Source organism: Nelumbo lutea, chromosome 4, assembly GCF_056320005.1.
Source record: "Nelumbo lutea isolate HS-2025 chromosome 4, American lotus-T2T, whole genome shotgun sequence".
NCBI classification, from domain to species: Eukaryota; Viridiplantae; Streptophyta; class Magnoliopsida; order Proteales; family Nelumbonaceae; genus Nelumbo; species Nelumbo lutea.
Window position 1 is genome coordinate 49,314,690 of NC_142687.1, and position 18,598 is coordinate 49,333,287.

An 18,598-nucleotide genomic window follows, 5' to 3' on the forward strand; every position below is an offset into this window, starting at 1 on the left:
CTACTCACTATCACTATATATAGCTGAAAGAAAGAAAGGAACCAAGCGAATGGACCGAACGGCTACACTGAAATCAGATAGTTAATTTAACTTCCTCTAACAACCTCTTTCGAAAAAAAAATCCTCTGACGACATATTCACTTCTCCTCGATTCTCGAGTACACCCGAGATTGGATAGCGGAGAATTTTGACGCGAGAACTGTTGTACGGAATCTGACGTGTCCACTTGTAATTGGTTATACAGATCCGTAGAGGTAGAGACGAACGAACCAAGAGCTCCCCGCCAACGAAGAAGTGAATGATTAAGTCAACGATTTCTGGCCTCATGCAAGGCATCCTCTGCGAAACGTTCAATAAGAATAACTCACATCACACTTATTCCAATTCGACGGTCAGAGAAACCACTTTCACTGAGGTTGTCCTTCGGAACAGAGACAGGATTACACCATCGTGCCTAACTCTACCTACAAAATGCAACGTGGCCTCATTAGAATAGAGTCATCTTTGACCAAACGAACTTTTACGACCGTTCGATCAACATAATCTCCACAGTATTCTTAGAACGTCGTAAACGTGGCATTCTGTACAAGCGTGCATCTTTGACAGCAAGCGTCTATTGACGACGATGCAGATCAACTTCATAACGAAAAGCATTAAATATGAAATAAAATAATAATAATAATAAAAAAAATAATAATATAGACTAAAAAACAACGTTTATTAAGGAAGCGAAAGCTGAGACAAGAGGTTCTCGTCCGTCAGCTCTCAATAAGCCGCGCCTTGCTCTCCGGAGACAAAAAACACCTCGATCCGATCGGAAAAACCCAGAATCTCTCTCTGGTTCGACCTCGGAAGGTCGGAGAGTCGTCGATCATGGAGGAACGAATCGAGGACGACGACGGGGACAAGTTAACATCTCTAAGCACGGTTCCTCCCCATCGGAAAATGCATTGCTACAGTCAACAACTAGGCGTACCTAGACACGAAAGGCCTCAACTAATGAGAAAGCACAGTCTTGAAGAAGTGCGATATCCTAAAGACGTCAACAGATACTACGACTCCTCTGATGATGAATTCTATCCCTCCGGTGGTGGTGGCGGCAATGGCAGGCGGTTTGGTGGTATTGCTAGTGCCAGCGAGCGGGAGTATGTCAGCCATTTTTTGGAGCAGAAGCTGTCGGATGGTTCAGACGAGCAGCGACGATCGTTGCCGGAGTTTATTGGCAGTGGTGGAGGGAATGGGATCTTTAAGGTGCCACTTCGTGCCGCGATGCATCCCAATCGCCCGCCGAGCTTGGAATTGAGGCCTCACCCGTTGAGGGAAACACAAGTGGGGTGCTTCTTAAGGACAATTGTGTGTACTGAGACTCAGTTGTGGGCTGGGCAGGAAGATGGTGTAAGGTTTTGGAGTTTCTCTGATATGTATACGACCTGGTACGGAATTAGGGGAAGGGCTCGCAGAGGGGACGAAGATGCAGCGCCGTTCCATGAGTCGGATCAGACGTCTGCGACGATGTGTATGGCTGTGGACGAGGGAAATAGGCTGATTTGGACGGGACACAAGGATGGGAAGATTAGGTCGTGGAAGATGGATCAGTCCTTGGATGGGACTTCTTTCAGGGAAAGTCTCGCATGGCATGCCCATCGTGGGCCTGTTCTATCCATTGTTATGTCTGCTTACGGTTAGTTCTTTCCAGGGATTCGCCTTTTTGTTCTTCCAACTTTTGTTGTGATTAGTTGGTGTTTTTCTTTAAGTTCCACTTGTCTTTGCTTTTCCACAACACGGAGGATATAGTAAGCAATAGTTCTGGTCGTTTGCATTACCAAGCTTGTTTCTCCTGAGAAATATGATTTAAGGATGGGAGATGAGAATATGATGAACTGTCTATCTCTCCTTGAATGTGTAACGAAGTCAGAAATGGATTCCTTTGCGATGACATTCCCACATGGCCAAATTATATACTTTTTGGGCATTTAAATGCACAAAAACACTATTTTAAATGCAAACCTCACTAGTATTATAGTAAAATTAGAGGTGAAGTAATTTGAAGATTTCAATAATTAAAGTCATTTTGATCTTCATTAATATTTTGATGATGATTTTTAATTATGTACTTGTTGCAGAATCATCATAATCTAAGCTTTGTCCCAACTATATGGGGTTGGCAATCCTGTTTTTCCATTCCCTTCTGTTCAGTGCCATATCCATCATTAAATTATAGGTGCTTAAATTATTTCTTATTACTTCGATGTTCCACCCAAGTCGTTTTCAGTCTGCTCCTAGCTCTTCTAGCCCCTTCAACTTGTAATAGATCATGGTGCTGTAGATGGTCTTCTATCCATGTGGCCATACCGTCTCAATCTTTACCTATGGGAGATACTCCTAGGTTTCTTTGTATGACTTCATTTCTAAATCTGTCCTTTCTAATTTTACCACTCATACATCTAAGCATTCACATATTTGCTACGCTCATTTGTTTTAGACATGCTGTTTCTTAACTGCCCACACTTTGCTCTATAAAGCATAACTGGCCTTAAAACTGTTTATAGAAGTTTCCCATTAGGCAAAGTGGTACGTGCCAATGACATAAGACTTTAGATGTACCCCTCTAGTTTGCCCATCCTACTCTAATTCAATGGGCGGGACCCTCCTCAGTCTCTCCTTTGTTATGAGTTATTGAATCTTTGTAATGGAAGGCACCAAATTGAGTTATCTCTTGGTCTCCAATTTTAAGGGTACCTTGGTTTTCACTCTTATTATTAAATATACATTGCATACTAATGTAGTTTTTTTTTATCAGCATTTCTAATGTAGTTTTCTTTGATCAATAATTGAAATGAATTCATTAAAATTAAACCAAAGAGGTACAAAGTTAAGAGGAGAAGATAAACTCTCTTAACACTCACCAAAATAGAATTGCATGTTTACAACATAGTCCCAAAAAGATGATTCCTTCCCATCTCAGCCAATGCATCAACAAAGGAGTTAGCATCTCTTTTCACCCACTGCAGGTTAACTTCCATTCCCTGTGACATCCACTTAAACCTTCTTTTTTCATTAATATAATCCCACCAACCAGCCTCCTCCTCCTTTTGCAACCAGCTTATAATCAACTTTGAATCCAACCTCCTCCTCAGGGCGCCCCCCAAAACACCTTGAGGTATATGGCAAAGGCGTTGATGCCTCTAATGTGTACATCTCATATGCCTTTTTCATGAGGTGTGCTAGAGGCGTACACTTTGTGCACCTCACACACACACACACCCCTCGTACAGAAAGACAAAAAAAGAAAAAAAGAAAAAAGAAAGGAAAGGAAAAGAAAGGGAAGGGAAAAAGAAAGAAAGAAAGAGAAGAAAAAAAGAGAAGAAAAAAGAGAAGAAAAAAGAGAAAGAAATGAAAAGGGAAGGAAGGGAAGGAAAGGAAAGAGAAGGGGAAAGAAAAGACCCCCCCTCTTTTAGCTAGTGTTATGCATCTTCCTTCTTCTTAATATACAATAGTTTTATTAAAAATAAAGAAAAATGAGGTCCTCCATCCTTTTCTTCCTCCTCCTCATTCCCTTCCTCTTAAGGAGGCTTACGCCTTGTACGTCTGAACTACGCCTCATGCCTTTGGGTAGTGGAACGCCTCACATCACTCTTCTGCGTTTTAAAACATTGGTGAATACCAGTTAGGTTAAATGGAAACTTCTATAAAATAGTTAGTTGTAAGGCCAACTATGTTGTATGGAGTAGAGTGCTGGGCAGTTAAGAAGCAACATGTCTAGAAAATGAATGTGGCAGAAATGTGAATGCTGTGACGGATGAGTGAAAAAACAAGAAAGGATAGGATTAGGAATTAAGTTATCCGTAGGAACCTAAGAGTAACTCCAATAAGTGATAAAATGAGAGAGTATAGACTAAGATGGTTTGGGCATGTGCATAGAAGAGCACCAATTGTGCTAGTTAGAAGAAGTGATTTGTTACGCATTGAAGGGGCGAGAAGAGCTCGGGGTAGACCAAAAAGGACATGGGTAGAAGTAGTAAGAAATGATTTAAGTACTAATAATTTAGCAGTGGATATGACTTTAAATAGAATAGATTGGCGAAATAGGATTCATGTAGCCGACCCCATATAGTTGGAAATAAGGCATGGATGATGATGATGGTACATAATGCATATACATTTATATATTATATATAAATAATATATGATATATATTAAAAATATATATACTGGTCAGTTCGGTTAATTGCCAAATTTTTTTTCTAGGTTAATTGAAAATCAAACCAGTCCTTTGGTTTATCGAAAATACTGAACTGAAGCCAAACCAATTGGTTTGGTTAACCATATTTTTCGTTTCAGTTTTCTCGGTTTGGTTGGTTTTTCGTCTTTTTATGAGCACCCCTACTCCACACTTCTTACCCTCTCCTTTTCAGAATTTCCTTTTCTAAAGAGGGCACTATCTCCTTGGTTATTTCTAGAGGGGAGCATGACCTCTCTTTCAACTTCAACTTCCGTAGAGCTTTATCTGATGAAGAAACTGATTATATGTCCTCTCTTCTGTCTTCTCTCTCCTCTATTTTCCTTGCCCCTTTGACCAATGATTAGAGAATTTGGTGGCCTTCTTCTTTTGATGTGTTTACTATGAACTCTTTTTTCCTTAAGCTAGTGCAAGGCTTAGTTAACTCCTTCCCCCATAAGAAGATTTGGCTATCAGCAGTTACTCCTAGAGTTTGTTGTTTTGTCTGGGAGGCTTCCCATGGTAGTATTAATACCTGTGATAGGCTTCTGAACGAAAGGAAAGGGTTCCTCTACATTGCTCCTTGTGTGTGATGTGTATGAATGATGATGAATCCTGTGGACATTCGCTCATTAACTGTGTGGTAGCTCATGGTCTTTGGTAACATTCACTTGGCTTCCTTTGGGCTCCCCCTAATGCAGTGATTGATTTCCAATTACAATGGACAGGTTGCAACTTGTAAATCTGGTAAAAGAGGAATCCATGTTGTAATGTGGTGCCTTTGCGAAGAACACAATAAAAGAGTCTTTGTAAACAAATCACTTCTATAGAAGATTTAAAAGGCAAAATCAGTGCTATAGTTAACTTGTGGTTGAGAGCCTCTAAGCTGTTCAGAAGTGGCTTATGTAGGTAACTTAGAAAAAAACCTTGAGAAGATCTTGAATTTGTCACCCTTGACAACCTCTACAAATCCTACTCTTCTCCCAAGACCTCCAACTGAATACATTTTTCAGTTTGATGGTAGTTGCACCAGTCTTTCTAATCATAGATGTCAGATAGGTATTGAGGGTAGAATTCTAAATTCTTCTGGCAATCTAGTTTGGGCTTTCAGTGGCCCCATTGATGTGGCAGAAGCTGTGGAAGCAAAGTTCCAAGTAATACTGGTGGGGTCTTAGGGAGGTGTTAAATCTGAATGCCTCCCTGGTTATTGTGGAAGGTGTCAACAAGATGAATAGTAGAGAGTCTAACACCAGGTTTCAAGGGTGTCAAAGAATGAATTCGACCCCTACCCCCAAAGAGCCTTAATATTATGAATATTTACAAGAAAGCCTGTATGAGCTCAAGGAATTTACAAGAAAGCCCTTATGGGCCACAAGGATTACAAGAAAGCCTTTATGGGGCTAATAGAGAAAAAATGAAGTAATAGAAGATACAATACAACAGGGGCTATAATATCATAATACATCAATACTTTCCACACTCCCCCTCAAATTGATGCGAAGGCATAGGCATCAGTTTGCCCACAAGAAATAGATGTCTTGTCCTTGTCATGGTCTTGGTAAAAATGTCTGCAATTTGCATATCTGAGGCCACATGAGGAAGAGAAATAGACCCTACAAGAAACATGTCTCGAACAAAGTGATTATGTCTTTGCTGGGAAAATGGTTGTAGAGGTATACAATTGAAAGGGATAAATTGTGGACTAAGATTGTGGCTATCATACATGGGCTGGAAGACAATGGTTGGGATCCTGGAATCGCGGCAAGGGCTACAGCTGCTGCTCCTTGGAAATCCATTCACAATCTGCTTTCAACTTTTTCCCCTTGGATCAGGTATGGTCTAAACTCTGGTAACCGAATAAAGTTTTGGGAACAACTTTGGGTTAGGGATTCACATCTGAAGGACTAGTTTCCTTCCCTGTACGCTCTGTCAGACTTGAAAAATGAACCTATCTCTTCTTTCTTGGGTCCTTCAAACTCCACTTCTGGTTTTGGGTGGAACCTAGGCCTATAAAGGGTAATTAGGGATACGGACTTGGACAACATTTTACCTTTGCTAGCCATCCTTGAGAATGTTTTCTTAGATCCTAATAAGGAAGACACCAGAATTTGGACCCCTTCCACCTTAGGTACTTTCTCTTGTGCTTCGTTCTTTGAAACCTTAACTCAGCCTTCTGTCCCCATTGGGTTGTCCTTTCTGGCTAAGGAAATTTGGAGCAAGCCTATTCCTCCTTGGGTTGGTTTTTTTTGTTGGGAAATTTTCCTAGAAAGAATAAACACAATTGACTTACTTCTGAGAAGGAGACCCAACTATTGTCTACTTCCTAACAAATGTTCTCTTTGTAAAGCTGATGGGGAATTTGGTTACCACCTCATGGTCTCTTGTAAGGTTACTAAAACTGTATAGGAGTGGGTTTTTTCCCGCTTTGGGTGTTCTTGGAATCCTCCCGAGAGTGTCCAAAGTTTGCTCTCTCCTTCATTTTTCAGATGGCCTAAGAAGTGAGGGAAGATTATGTGGAGGAGTATTAGGGCAGCCTTGTGTTGGTCACTGTGGTAAGAGAGAAATTCATGTATTTTTTCAAACAAGGAAAGAACCCTGGAAGAATTGTTAGACCTAATACCATTAAGGGCTGCCCACTGGCTAAAATCTATGGAATTGTTTTCAGAATTTCCTGTGGCTGACTTGTTAAGAAATTGGAAAGAGGTAGCTACCACTGTTCGGTGCAAGATGACTCTTGGTCCCCTCCTCCCTCTGGATTTATAAAACTGAATTTTGATGGCAGTAGTGTAAGAAATCCAGGGCCCTCTGGGATTGGGGTAGTTTTCAGGAATGAGGAAGGGATTGTTATTGCTTTGTTCTCAGGCCCTATTGGAGAAGGTGACTCTCTTAGGGCTGAGATCCTTGCAGTGTTGGAAGGAATTCAAAGAGAAAAGGAATTAAATATTGGTTGAAGAAAGAGGACAGTGGATTGTGTAGGGACATCGAGATACAATACAACTGGGTGAAGAGGAATGCCAACTCATTTGTGGATGGGTTGACCAAGCAAGGGGTGAATAGGGAGTGGATCTTTTGGGCTATTTTTTAATTTTCTTTCATTGTTTTCTGTTAATGGGGAGCTAAGACATTTTATCTCCCCCTTTGTATCTAAAGTTTCATAGTTTTCTTATTATTAATGAAGCTGTTGTTATTGATAAAAAAAAGGAGATGAGGAGGAAAAGAACATGCCTTGGGATAATGTGCCACAAATATATCGAATAATTTGATGAACATTAGTCAAATGGAGCTGACGAGGGGCATAAACAAACTGACTCACAACTTGAACCGCATGGGAGATGTTAGGACGAGTCATAGTAAGATAAATGGGAGAACCCACAAGTTGTCGATAGAGTGTGGCATTGGGAAGTAATCGACCCTCTGTTTTGGATAACTTGAGATTCAATTCCAAGGGAGTATCAACTTGCTTGTCATGAGTGAGATCCGCCAACTTGATAAGATCAAATGCATATTTTTGTTGACAAATGAAATATCTTTGATCACTTCATTGAACCTCAAGTCCTAGGAAGTAGGTTAGAGTACCCAAATCCTTCATATGAAATGAATTATGAAGCAGGGATTTAAGTTATTGAATTCCCTCATCATCTTCCCCGGTCAACTAACATATCATCAACATACAAAAGGAGGATTGCGATGCCTTGAGATCTTTTATGAACAAATAGAGAATAGTCAGAAGAACATTGGCTATAACCGGCAGTAACAACCACATCATGAAACTTCTCAAACCAGGCTTGAGGAGCCTATTTCAGACCATAGATAGACTTCTTCAATCTACAAACAAGAGAGGGATCGCTACAGTACCCTAGGGGAGGTTTCATATACACTGTCTCCTTGATTTGGCCATGAAGAGAGGCATTCTTCACGTCCAGCTGATGAATAGGTCAAGAGTGTACAACTGGTAGAGCTAGAAAGACACGAATTCTAGTAATTTTAGCATCTGGGGCAAATGTTTCTTCATAATCAATACCATATTCCTACGTATACCCCTATGCAACAAGGTGAGCCTTATATCGGTCTAAGGAGCCATCAAATTTCAATTTGATGGTGTAGACCCATCGACTTCCAACAATAGGAGCATCTGAGGGTGTAGGCACAAGATCCCAAGTGTCATTTTCATGTAAGGCATTGATCTTTGCATCCATAGCCTCTTTCGAATGAGGGCTGCTACTGGCTTACTGGTAGGTATGAGGAATATCTATAGAGGATGGGATTGTAGAAAAGGAACTATGGTTTGAAGGAAAACCATAGCGGTCAAGAGGTCTAGAAGTGAGAGTAGAATGACGAAGAAGAACAGAAGCAGGAGGGGTATCTAAAAAAGGAGGAGTATCACTTATAGGCACAACTGTGGGATGATCTGAACCGATAGGAACGGGGGTTGCAGGAGTAGGGTCTGGTGCACACAATTGCTTGAGGTAGAAGACAAGAAGATCTTTTACAACCTTCGAAGAAGAAGTGTCCTGTGAATCAAAGTCATACAAGATAGAAATTGAAGGAGCAGGTAATTTAGCAACACCATCAAAGAAAGAAATATGTTCAAGAAACATAACATTGCGAGAGATACAAATACGTTGGACAGATGGATCATAGCATAAAATCCCTTATGGTCAGAACTATAACCCATAAAAGTACACATAGTAGATTGAGTAGATAATTTGGAGTGCTCACAGGAAGGGAGATGCACAAAGCATAGAAAACCAAACACATGAAGTGAAGAAAAGTCTAGTGGATGACCAAACAACTTTTGAAAAGGAGAGACATTGAAAAGAGCAAAAGAAGGAATGTAGTTGATCAAGCACACAACCGTACTAGCTGCCTCCACCCAAAAGGAAGAGGGTGCATGCGATTCCTGTAATAAGGTCCTCACAAAACTAAGGATGTCCATTCTTGCACTCGACCACTCCATTTTGCTGGGTATCTAGACAACTTTGCTGAACTTGTATCCCATTAGACTTCAAATAAGAGAGGAAGTCTCCATCAATGTACTCTCCCCCTGAATTTGAGCGGAGGATACGTATACAAGACTAAAACCGAACTCGTACCATGGCATGAAATAACCGAAATGTTGGGAAAACTTCTGATTTGTGCCGAAGAAAATAAATCCAAGTGTACTTAATACAATCATCAATAAATATTACAAAATACTTGCATTAGATTCGATGTGATATTGCTTTGACATTTAGATTGCTGATTGTGAACTGAATTGAGAGCAAGAAAAAACAGATTTAGGGGTGTCAAGAATAGTCGACCCCCACCCAAAGAGTCTCTTTTATATTAAAGAGATAAAAGATATGTATAGTTACGAGAATGCCCTTACGGGGCCGAAAGATAAAAAGAACAAATAAAATAATAAGAATACGATACTGTACAACAAGGACTACTCTAATAGTGTACATCAAGATATATCTTCACACTCCCCCTCAAACTGATGCATAGACATCAGCATTAGTTTGCCCACAAGAATGAGATGTCGACTTTTAGTCATGGCCTTGGTGAAGATGTCGACAATTTGCATGTGAGAGGCTACATGAGGAAGAGATATAGAGCCTGCAATAAGGAGGTCTCTAATAAAGTGACAATCCACCTCGATATGTTTAGTCCTCTCATGAAAGACTGGATTAGATGCGATTTTGATGGCGCTGGTGTTGTTGGCATACAGAGGGATAGGAGTAGGAAGAGAAATACCAAGATCCATAAAAAGGGACTTCAGCCAAACAATCTCGCTACATGCAAAAAATATAGTTCTATACTCGACTTCAGTTTGCTATTTCTTGCACTTCCAGGAAATGGGAGTCACCCATGAAGACGCACCACCTAGTAGTGGATCGACGAGTGTCAGGGCTACCGGCCAAATCAGCATTAGCATAAACCCTCAACTGTATGGATGATGAGGAAGAGAAAAACAATCCTTGAGAGGTTGTGTCTCTAACATAACAGATGATGTGACGAACAATAGTCATATGAGGTTGTCGCGGAGTAGAGACAAATTGATTGACGACCTGAACAACAAGTGAAATATCAGGTCTAGTCATAGTAAGATAGATCAAAGAGCCAACAAGCTGACGGTACAAGGTAGCATTAGGAAGGATGAGGCCTTCGGATTTAGATAGCTTGATATTCAGCTCTAGGGGAGTATCAACATGTTTCTCATCAGTGATTCCAGCTAATTTGACGAGATCGGAGATGTATTTTTTTTGACAAATAAAATACCCTCGACTACTACGATGAACCTCCAAACCCAAGAAGTAAGTGAGAGGACCTAGGTCCGCAATGTGAAATGAGTTATGAAGTAAGGACTTCAGCTCACAAATGCTGTCATGATCATCCCCTGTTAGAAGCATGTCATCAACATACAATAGGAGAATAGTGATACCCTGGGGTCTTCTCTTAACATAGAGAGTAGTCAGAGGAACTCTGGTTATACCTAGCTGCAATAACATCTCGAAAGTGCTCAAACCAAGCCCTGGGTGCTTGCTTCAGACCATATAAAGACTTCTTCAGGCGACAGACACATGAAGGATCACTGTAATATCCAAGTAGAGGTTTCATATAGACTCTCCTTTAGTTCACCATGAAGAAAAGCATTCTTCACATTTAATTGGTAAATAGTCCAGGAATAAACAACAGATATGGCCATAAGAGTCCGAACTGTGGTGACCTTAGCAACCGGGGCAAATGTTTCTGCATAATCAATCCCATATTCCTGACTGTATACTTGAGCAACTAACCGGGACTTATATCGATCAAGAGAACCATCTGACTTCAGTTTGATCGTATAGACCCAACGGTTTCCAACAATAGAAGCATCTGGAGGAGCTGGCACAAGATCCCAAGTATCATTCTCATGGAGGGCTTGAATTTCAGCATCCATAGCTTCTTTCCACTAAGAACTTCTAATGGCTTGTTGATAAGATATAGGGATATCTGTGGAAGAAAGTACAATAGAAAAGGAACTATGGTTTGAAGGAAAACCATAGCGGTCAGGGGGTCGAGAAATATGGGTAGAATGACGAAGTGGAATAACCGAACTACTATCTGAAATAGGAGGATATTGGTCAAGGTATCACTTATAGAGGATACCTGAGATGGATTCTCTAGACCGGGTGGAAGGGGGGTTGTAGGCGCAGGAGCCGAGACACGTAGCCGCTTGTGGGTGAAGACAAGAAGATCTCTTTCAGTTGAGGAAGTAGTTGTGTCATTGGAATCAAAGTCCTGCAAAACGGAGATGAAAGGAGCAAACAATCTAGCAATCCCAACAAAGGAGATATGTTCAAGAAACACAACATTATGAGAAATCCGAATACGATGAATAGTAGGATCATAGCACAAAAATCCTTTGTGGTCAGGACTGTATCCCACAAAGGCACACATAGCAGATTGAGCAGTTAATTTAGATCATTCACGAACAGGAAGATGAACAAAACAAAGACAACAAAAAACATGAAGGCTAGAGAAATCTGGGGGATAACCAAAAAGTTTTTGAAAGGGAGAAGTGTTGCCAAGAACAGAGGATGGAAGAAAATTGATCAAATACACGACTGTACTGGCTGCTTCTACCCAAAATGAAGTTGGAGTATGAGACTCTTGTAGTAATGTCTACACAACACTGAGAATATGTCCATTATTCCATTCAGCCACACCATTCTGTTGTGGAGTGTCTGGGTAGCTGCATTGAGACTGAATTCCATTACTCCTCAAGTATGCCAGGAAGTCTCCATCTCTATATTTTCCTCTTGAATCTGAGCGGAAGATAGTCACATTGCACTTGAATCGATTTTGCACCATAGTATGAAACAATTTAAATGCACCTAAGACTTCTGATTTGTGTCGCAGAAAATAAATCCAAGTATATCTGGTACAATCATCTATAAATAATACGAAATATCTATACCCCAATTGTGAGGTATGAAGAAATGGTTTAGTGGCATGTTTAGATGTATGAGGAAATGGTAAAACATGACTTTTACTCGAACAACACGTAGTGCAAGAAACATCAAAAGTATGAACAGGAGGAATTTTATTCTTAATCAAACTAGAGTCAAACAAAAATTTTAATTTTTGGGAATATGGATGACCTAATTGTTTATGCCATAAATCCCAAACATTATTTTTATAACTCAATAGAGAATCAGACAAAAGAAGAACTAAGTAAAGGTGAGGATGCCCCTGATTGAGATTTCTCGAACTCCAGCACAAACAGATGGCCGATGGCCCAACGTACGCCCCTTCCCTTTCACCTTCCCAGTGTAGCAGTCCTGTATCAAACAACCATCAGTAGAAAAGGTGAGAACATTTCCTTCATCAACAAGTTGGCCAGCAGAAATCAGATTAGTAGTAAGGTTGGGTACTAAGAGGGTTTTGGAGAGGGAAGGATTTGGTTGGTGATAGTTGAAGGGACAGATCACTACTACCAATGATGTTTAACTTTTCACCATTAGCAGTAATAATATGTTTATTTTGAGTTTTAGTGGAAGGGATTGGGTGATTGAGGTAGTCTCCTGTCATATGGTCGGTGGCATCTGAATCTATAATCCAAGCATGTGAAGGGGAAGAACAATATGTAGAGAACTTACCGGACAAGCCAATAGCAGAGAAAACAGAGGAAATAGTAGAAGATACCAGTTGCCAAACCCTTTCTTCATCCATGACACCTGTTGAATCTCCTTTCATTGAAGACTCACCCTTGGTAGATATAGTGTTTGTTGCTTGTCCATCTGTTGCCTGATAGGCCTGGGGCTGAGTATTTTTCTGAGAGCCCTTAGCTGGTCGGAATGGACAGTCTAGAATGATGTGACCATGTTGCTTGCAATAGGTACACACATTCTTCTTCTTACAGTGAGGTGCTTGGAGGTTGGCTTCTTACCCCCATGAGCAACAAAGGCTGTTTCAGCCCCAACTTCAGCCATCTTCCCATCAAACCCGGCTGCAGTGAGAAGTCTAGTCTCTTCTCTCAGAAGTTCCCCTAAAATAGAATCCATATCTAGAAGTGTTCCCCTACTCAGAATGTTGGACCTGATTATATCATATTCAGGTCTGAGTTTCATCAAGAACTGAGTCACCTTTCTCTTCTCAAAGTGCTTCTAAAGATATACTCTACTGGATCTGAGGGTTCAATGTGAACAATCTCATATTCAGCCCATATATCAAGAAAACCAGAATAATACTCCTGTATCCTCCTATCTCCTTGGCTGTAAGAAAATATTTCTGATTCTATCTGATATTGTTTAGATACGTTGGATTGTTGATAAACTTTTTCTAGATACATGCACATCTCATATGCTGTTTTCATTATCCTCATAGGTACAGATATATGATAGTCAATAGAACTCAGAATCCAAGAAACAAGTTTACCATTGTCCAACTTCCATTGTTGTAAAGCCTTGGCCTCGGTTTCAGCTGGTTTGGTGACTGTTCCATTCAGATATCCTTCTAAACCCTTTCCTTCAACATAAAAGTCGGAGTGGAACTTCCACATCCCATAGTTCTGTCCATTCATCTTCACAGGAATGATATCACCTCTGTTTGAAGCCATTACAGTAAGAAAGTAGCACAAAATAGGGTTTGACTGAAGTTTAAAGGAACTAAATTGAAGTAAAAATTGATCCAAAAACAAGTGAAATAGGCTGTAATCAATCCAAGAGAGTAAAAAAATTGAGATAGAAACCCCTTACTTTCACCAAAGATTGTTCAAGATCCAATATAAAGGAAAACTGAACACACAGTCCAGAAAAGGAAAGTCTGGGCGCAGCTGCCTAGAAGAAAAGTCCAGATCTCTCTCAACACTTCAGGATCTTCGTAAAACCTTCAGAGTATGTTGGGAAGGGCTAGGCGACAACTCCTTTCAAATCTTGCTGCAAATGGATTTCAAATGAGAGAGATCCAATAAAATCTCTCTCTCTGGGTGTGTAGAAAACAGAAAACGGGTTCCTGGAGAGATTAAAACAGTCCAGGACCACTTGGAGGAGATGAGGGCTCTCAATAGGTCACGAAAACAAGGTGGATCAGAGAGAAGGAAGATCAAAGGGCAACCTGTTCTGATATCATGTGAACTGAATTGAGAACAAGAAGAAAACGGATTTAGGGGTGTCAAGAATAGTCGACCCCCACCCCAAAGAGTCTCTTTTATATTAAAGAGATAAAAGATATGTACAGTTACAAGAATGCCCTTACAGGGCTGAAAGATAAAAAGAACAAATAAAATAATAAGAATACGATACTGTACAACAAGAACTACTCTAATAGTGTACATCAAGATATATCTTCACACTGATACACTTCCTTCAGATGGAAATACATTTCATAAGCAATGCGGGATTCTATAGAGCTTAGAATACAAGAAACAAGTTTGCCATTATCCAACTTACATTGTTGGAAGGCTTTAGTATCAGTTTCAGGTGGTTTAACGACATCCCCATTTAAATACCCTTCCAATCCCTTTTCTTCAACATAAAAATCAAAATGAAATTTCCACAATCCATAGTCTGCTCCATTGAGCTTCACTGGAATGACATCTGCTCTATCGGAGGCCATTTCAGCAAGAAATAACAGTCCAAACACAGTAATAACAGAAAATATAGGTGCGGCAATGGTGCACTTCAGTTCAGAAGATCAGAAAAATAACCCAGCATACAAAAAATTCTAGAAGTTTCAAAGAAATACCATAAACATCTTTGGAAGCAGAGGACTTAAAGTTGACAGTCCAGAAATAGTAAATTTTAGGATTGTCAAATCCAAGAAGGGTTTGAAACTCTCAACCAAGCAGTCTGATATCTGGGCTGATGGAATGACATAATGAAAACCCTAGGGCGACACCAAATCCAGGGCTACACAATAATTGGAGCATCTGATTAAGAGAAGGAGATGATTAACTAATCTGTTAGGCACCTTTTCCAGAAGAAACACTAGTAGAAGGAGAACAAAGAACTCTTCCAGACTGATTTGAACCAAACCGGGTAAGGAGATCTCAGTAATGCTCCTCTGGGTGACACTAAATCCAAAGTTTTATGCAGGTCTGATGCTTCAAACAAGAGAACCAACAAAAACCCTAACTAAAGCAGTTTGCGCAGAAGTCCAGAACAGAACACAGTATGAAGCTGACTGATCAAAACAGTCTACAGAACTTTAAACCAGATTTGGAACTCGAGATTAACCTTCAATCTTGAGCAGAAATCACTTGAATAAAATAAAATAAAAACAGATATGTGTTCTGATGTAATTCAGGATGCTCTGGTACCATGTCAACAAGATGAATAGTAGAGAGCAAGGTTCAAAGTATTGACACGTATTGGCCCGTATCGGCCGATACGTATTGTATCGAGAGCACCCCCATATGCCCCTACAAAGGGTGTATCGGGGTTTTGACCGGTTCAGGGGGTGGAGGAGCCTTAAACTGGCCCCCCGAACCGGTTTTGAATAAAGAAATAAAAAAAAGCAAAGAAAAGGACTGATACTGCTCGATACGCGCTTATTGGTGTATCGATATTTAGAACCTTGGTAGAGAGTCTAACACCAGGTTTCAGGGGTGTTAAAGAATGAATTCGACCCCCGCCCCCAAAGAGCCTTTATAATATTATGAATATTTACAAGAAAGCCTGTATGAGCTCAAAGAAATTACAAGAAAGCCCTTATGGGGCTAACAGAGAAAAAAGAAAGTAATAGAAGATACAATACAATAGGGGCTATAATATCAGAATACATCAATACTTTCCACAGAAGGCGACTCTAGAATTGTCATCAACTGGATAGGAAATATGAAGGAGGGACCTTGGAGATTTTCCTACATTTTTAATGAGATTAAAAGAAAAAAAATCTTGTCTCAGATGCATTGCTCTTTTAGATGGATTCCTAGAGGGTTGAATAGTGTGGTAGATGCTTTGGCTAAATCTGGGGTGGGAAGAGATTCTTTGAATGGTGATTCAAATTTACCCTTGTAAATGTCGGGGGGGTTTTTTGTTTTGGATGATGTAACCCTCTTGCATCTTTTGTATATCCTTCCCTCTTTTTGCTGTTAATGAAAGTAACCTTTTTCTCAAAAAAAAAAAAAAAAAGATTAAGTGTTAAACCTTGGTGAAGACCCATTGCAACTCTAACATTTGGTGTCTCCCCACAAGTGCTCTAACATTGGTTTTTGCATCTTCATACATATTCTTAATTACATCCACATACGTATTTAGGACTTCTTTCATTTCCAAAACCCACCATGTTACCTCTCCAGGGACTTTATCACATGCTTTCTCTAGATCAATGAAAACCAAATGAATCTCTCTCTTCTTCTCTTTAAATTTTAAAATCAATTGTCTTAATATAGATGGTTTCCATGGTTGATCACCCAGTCATAAATCCAAATTGGTTTTCTAAAATACATGTTTCATGCTGTATGAGATTGATCTGGAGAAAAATTTAGAGGCACACTATTGTGATGGTATTGGCCTGTTGGGGGAAAGGGAGATGGTAGTGAAATTGGGCAAATTGAGGGGGAAGAGGTGGTAAGGAGAGGGGTAGTTGTTGGTTGTGGGAATGTTGTTGATGTAAAAGTGTAAAAGAGGGGAAAAAATATATATAGGACTAAACCTCTTAACTGATGATGGAGAAGAGGAGGTTAGGTCTAATATAGGGGAGGATGTTGCAGATGAGATGTACATTGATGAGACACATCCAGTTGAAAGTGTGATTTATATAGAGTAGGAAGAGTGAGAAGTTAAATAAGGCTGAGGATGTTTTTAATTTGAGTTTTAAGGAATTTCAAGAGAGAAAAGGTCTTTTAGAGTTATTGGGGACATCGATAAAGGGGAGGTGGGAAGGGTGTGAAGGTTGCTAAGAAACTTCCAAACGCTGTTAGATGTTTTAGAAGTCAAAAAAATCATTGTCTTGTTCAGGTTTCAAGTCTTCGCTAGGATGAAAGGGGGTTTATTTGTGGTTGGACCTAACAAAAGGTGAAAAATTTAAGAGAGTTTTTAAAAGAAGTTAAAAGGCTGTTTATTTTCTGTTTTTCTCTTCTGTTTAGTACTGCAGGGGTACTATTGTAATTACCTCTATCTTTATGTTATGTTACGACCACCCTAATATAGATACCAAAAGTTGGTGCCGCCAACTATGAGTTTTTGCTCTCAGATCTCTCTTCTCTTCTCCTTCTCTTCTGGATAATATGGTCTCAGAGCAGGCCTATTTGATCTGAAAGGAGATCGAGAAAGTTTTCTTTTGCCTTCTCTCTTCACTAGTCGCTAATCTCCTTTTGAACCAGAGTACAACTTTGGACTGATCCCAGAAGTTTCTTTCTCCCTCTTTTTTTTTCTTTTTTTCTGGTCGTACTAAAAAAGGGTTCACTGAGCTGATGTGAGGTGAGCAGCACCTGTACTTTCTTCTTTTGTAGGATTGAGTGAGCCTTGTGATGGTTGTAGGTCGGAGATGACCTGTATGTGCTGTAACAACTGCTCTGTGGTGTGTTTGTAGGTCAGAGGTGACCTGTGTGCACTGTGACAGCAGTCTGGTGGTTGGTTTGTAGGTCGTTGATGACCTGTAAGTGCTGTAACAGAAGTAATATTTTTTTTTGGTGTTTGAAGGACTGTGTTCGAACTAAAAGGTGGCTGTCTCTAGTTTCCTGGTGCAATATTCAATTTTTCCAACAATAATTCAATGTGTGAGGGAAACTGGTTGGACCAAGGTTTTTAAAACTGAACCGGACAACGAATCGGCCAGGGGTTCAGTTCCCAGGTCGAACGGTCCGATGGTTCGAATCGAACGGATGGGCCCGTTTTGACAAAAAAAAATAAAAAAATAAAAAATGGTCAAAACCGTTGGATGGTTCGACCGCCCGGGTTAACGGTTTGTTGACCAAATCAATGGGTTTTGGCGAAATAAGGTTTTGCGGTAAAACGGAACCGGTCACCTGACCGGTTCTCGGTTTTCTGGTCCGGTCTGGTTTTGAAAACCATGGGTTGGATTGTATTTTTTAGGTTTTTGTGACTACTTTGAGTGTGACCTGAAGTCTTGAACCAGTTATCATGAGTAGTGAAGATTCTGTCACATTTGGTGTTTCATCGATGCAGAATGGAGTGAGTGGGGGTATGGATTTATCCTTCCCTATGGCTGGCATACCTTTTGATGGTCTCAATTACTTAGAATGGTCGAAGGGGATCAGGTTGTATATTACTGAAAGGGGAAAGATAGGATATATAAATGGAAGAATTAAAGAACCTAATTCTGGGATGTTGAACATGATAGATGGGACTAGGAAAATAACATGGCTCTTAATGTCTCTGCAATCTCAGGTGAGAAGAAATTTTGTGGGCTGAAACAATTTATGAGACTTGGGAACAAGCAAAGTCAACC

The 18,598-nt window shown here is 40.1% G+C and overlaps 1 protein-coding gene across 4 annotated transcripts in view; it reads left to right on the forward strand.

Annotated features, from left to right (window-relative positions):
• The first annotated feature begins 729 nt into the window (after positions 1-729).
• Positions 730-18,598, forward strand: part of LOC148855668 (type I inositol polyphosphate 5-phosphatase 13-like) — a 74,996-nt gene continuing 57,127 nt past the window's right edge. For 3 of the 4 annotated variants that reach the window (XM_088985805.1, XM_088985804.1, XM_088985803.1), the window contains exon 1: positions 731-1,681. In XM_088985805.1, the coding sequence (XP_088841931.1) occupies positions 874-1,681 (808 nt within the window). In that variant the 5' untranslated portion in view covers positions 731-873. Of the gene's footprint in view, positions 1,682-18,598 lie in introns of all 4 variants that reach the window. The other variant, XM_088985802.1, reaches the window with a different exon arrangement.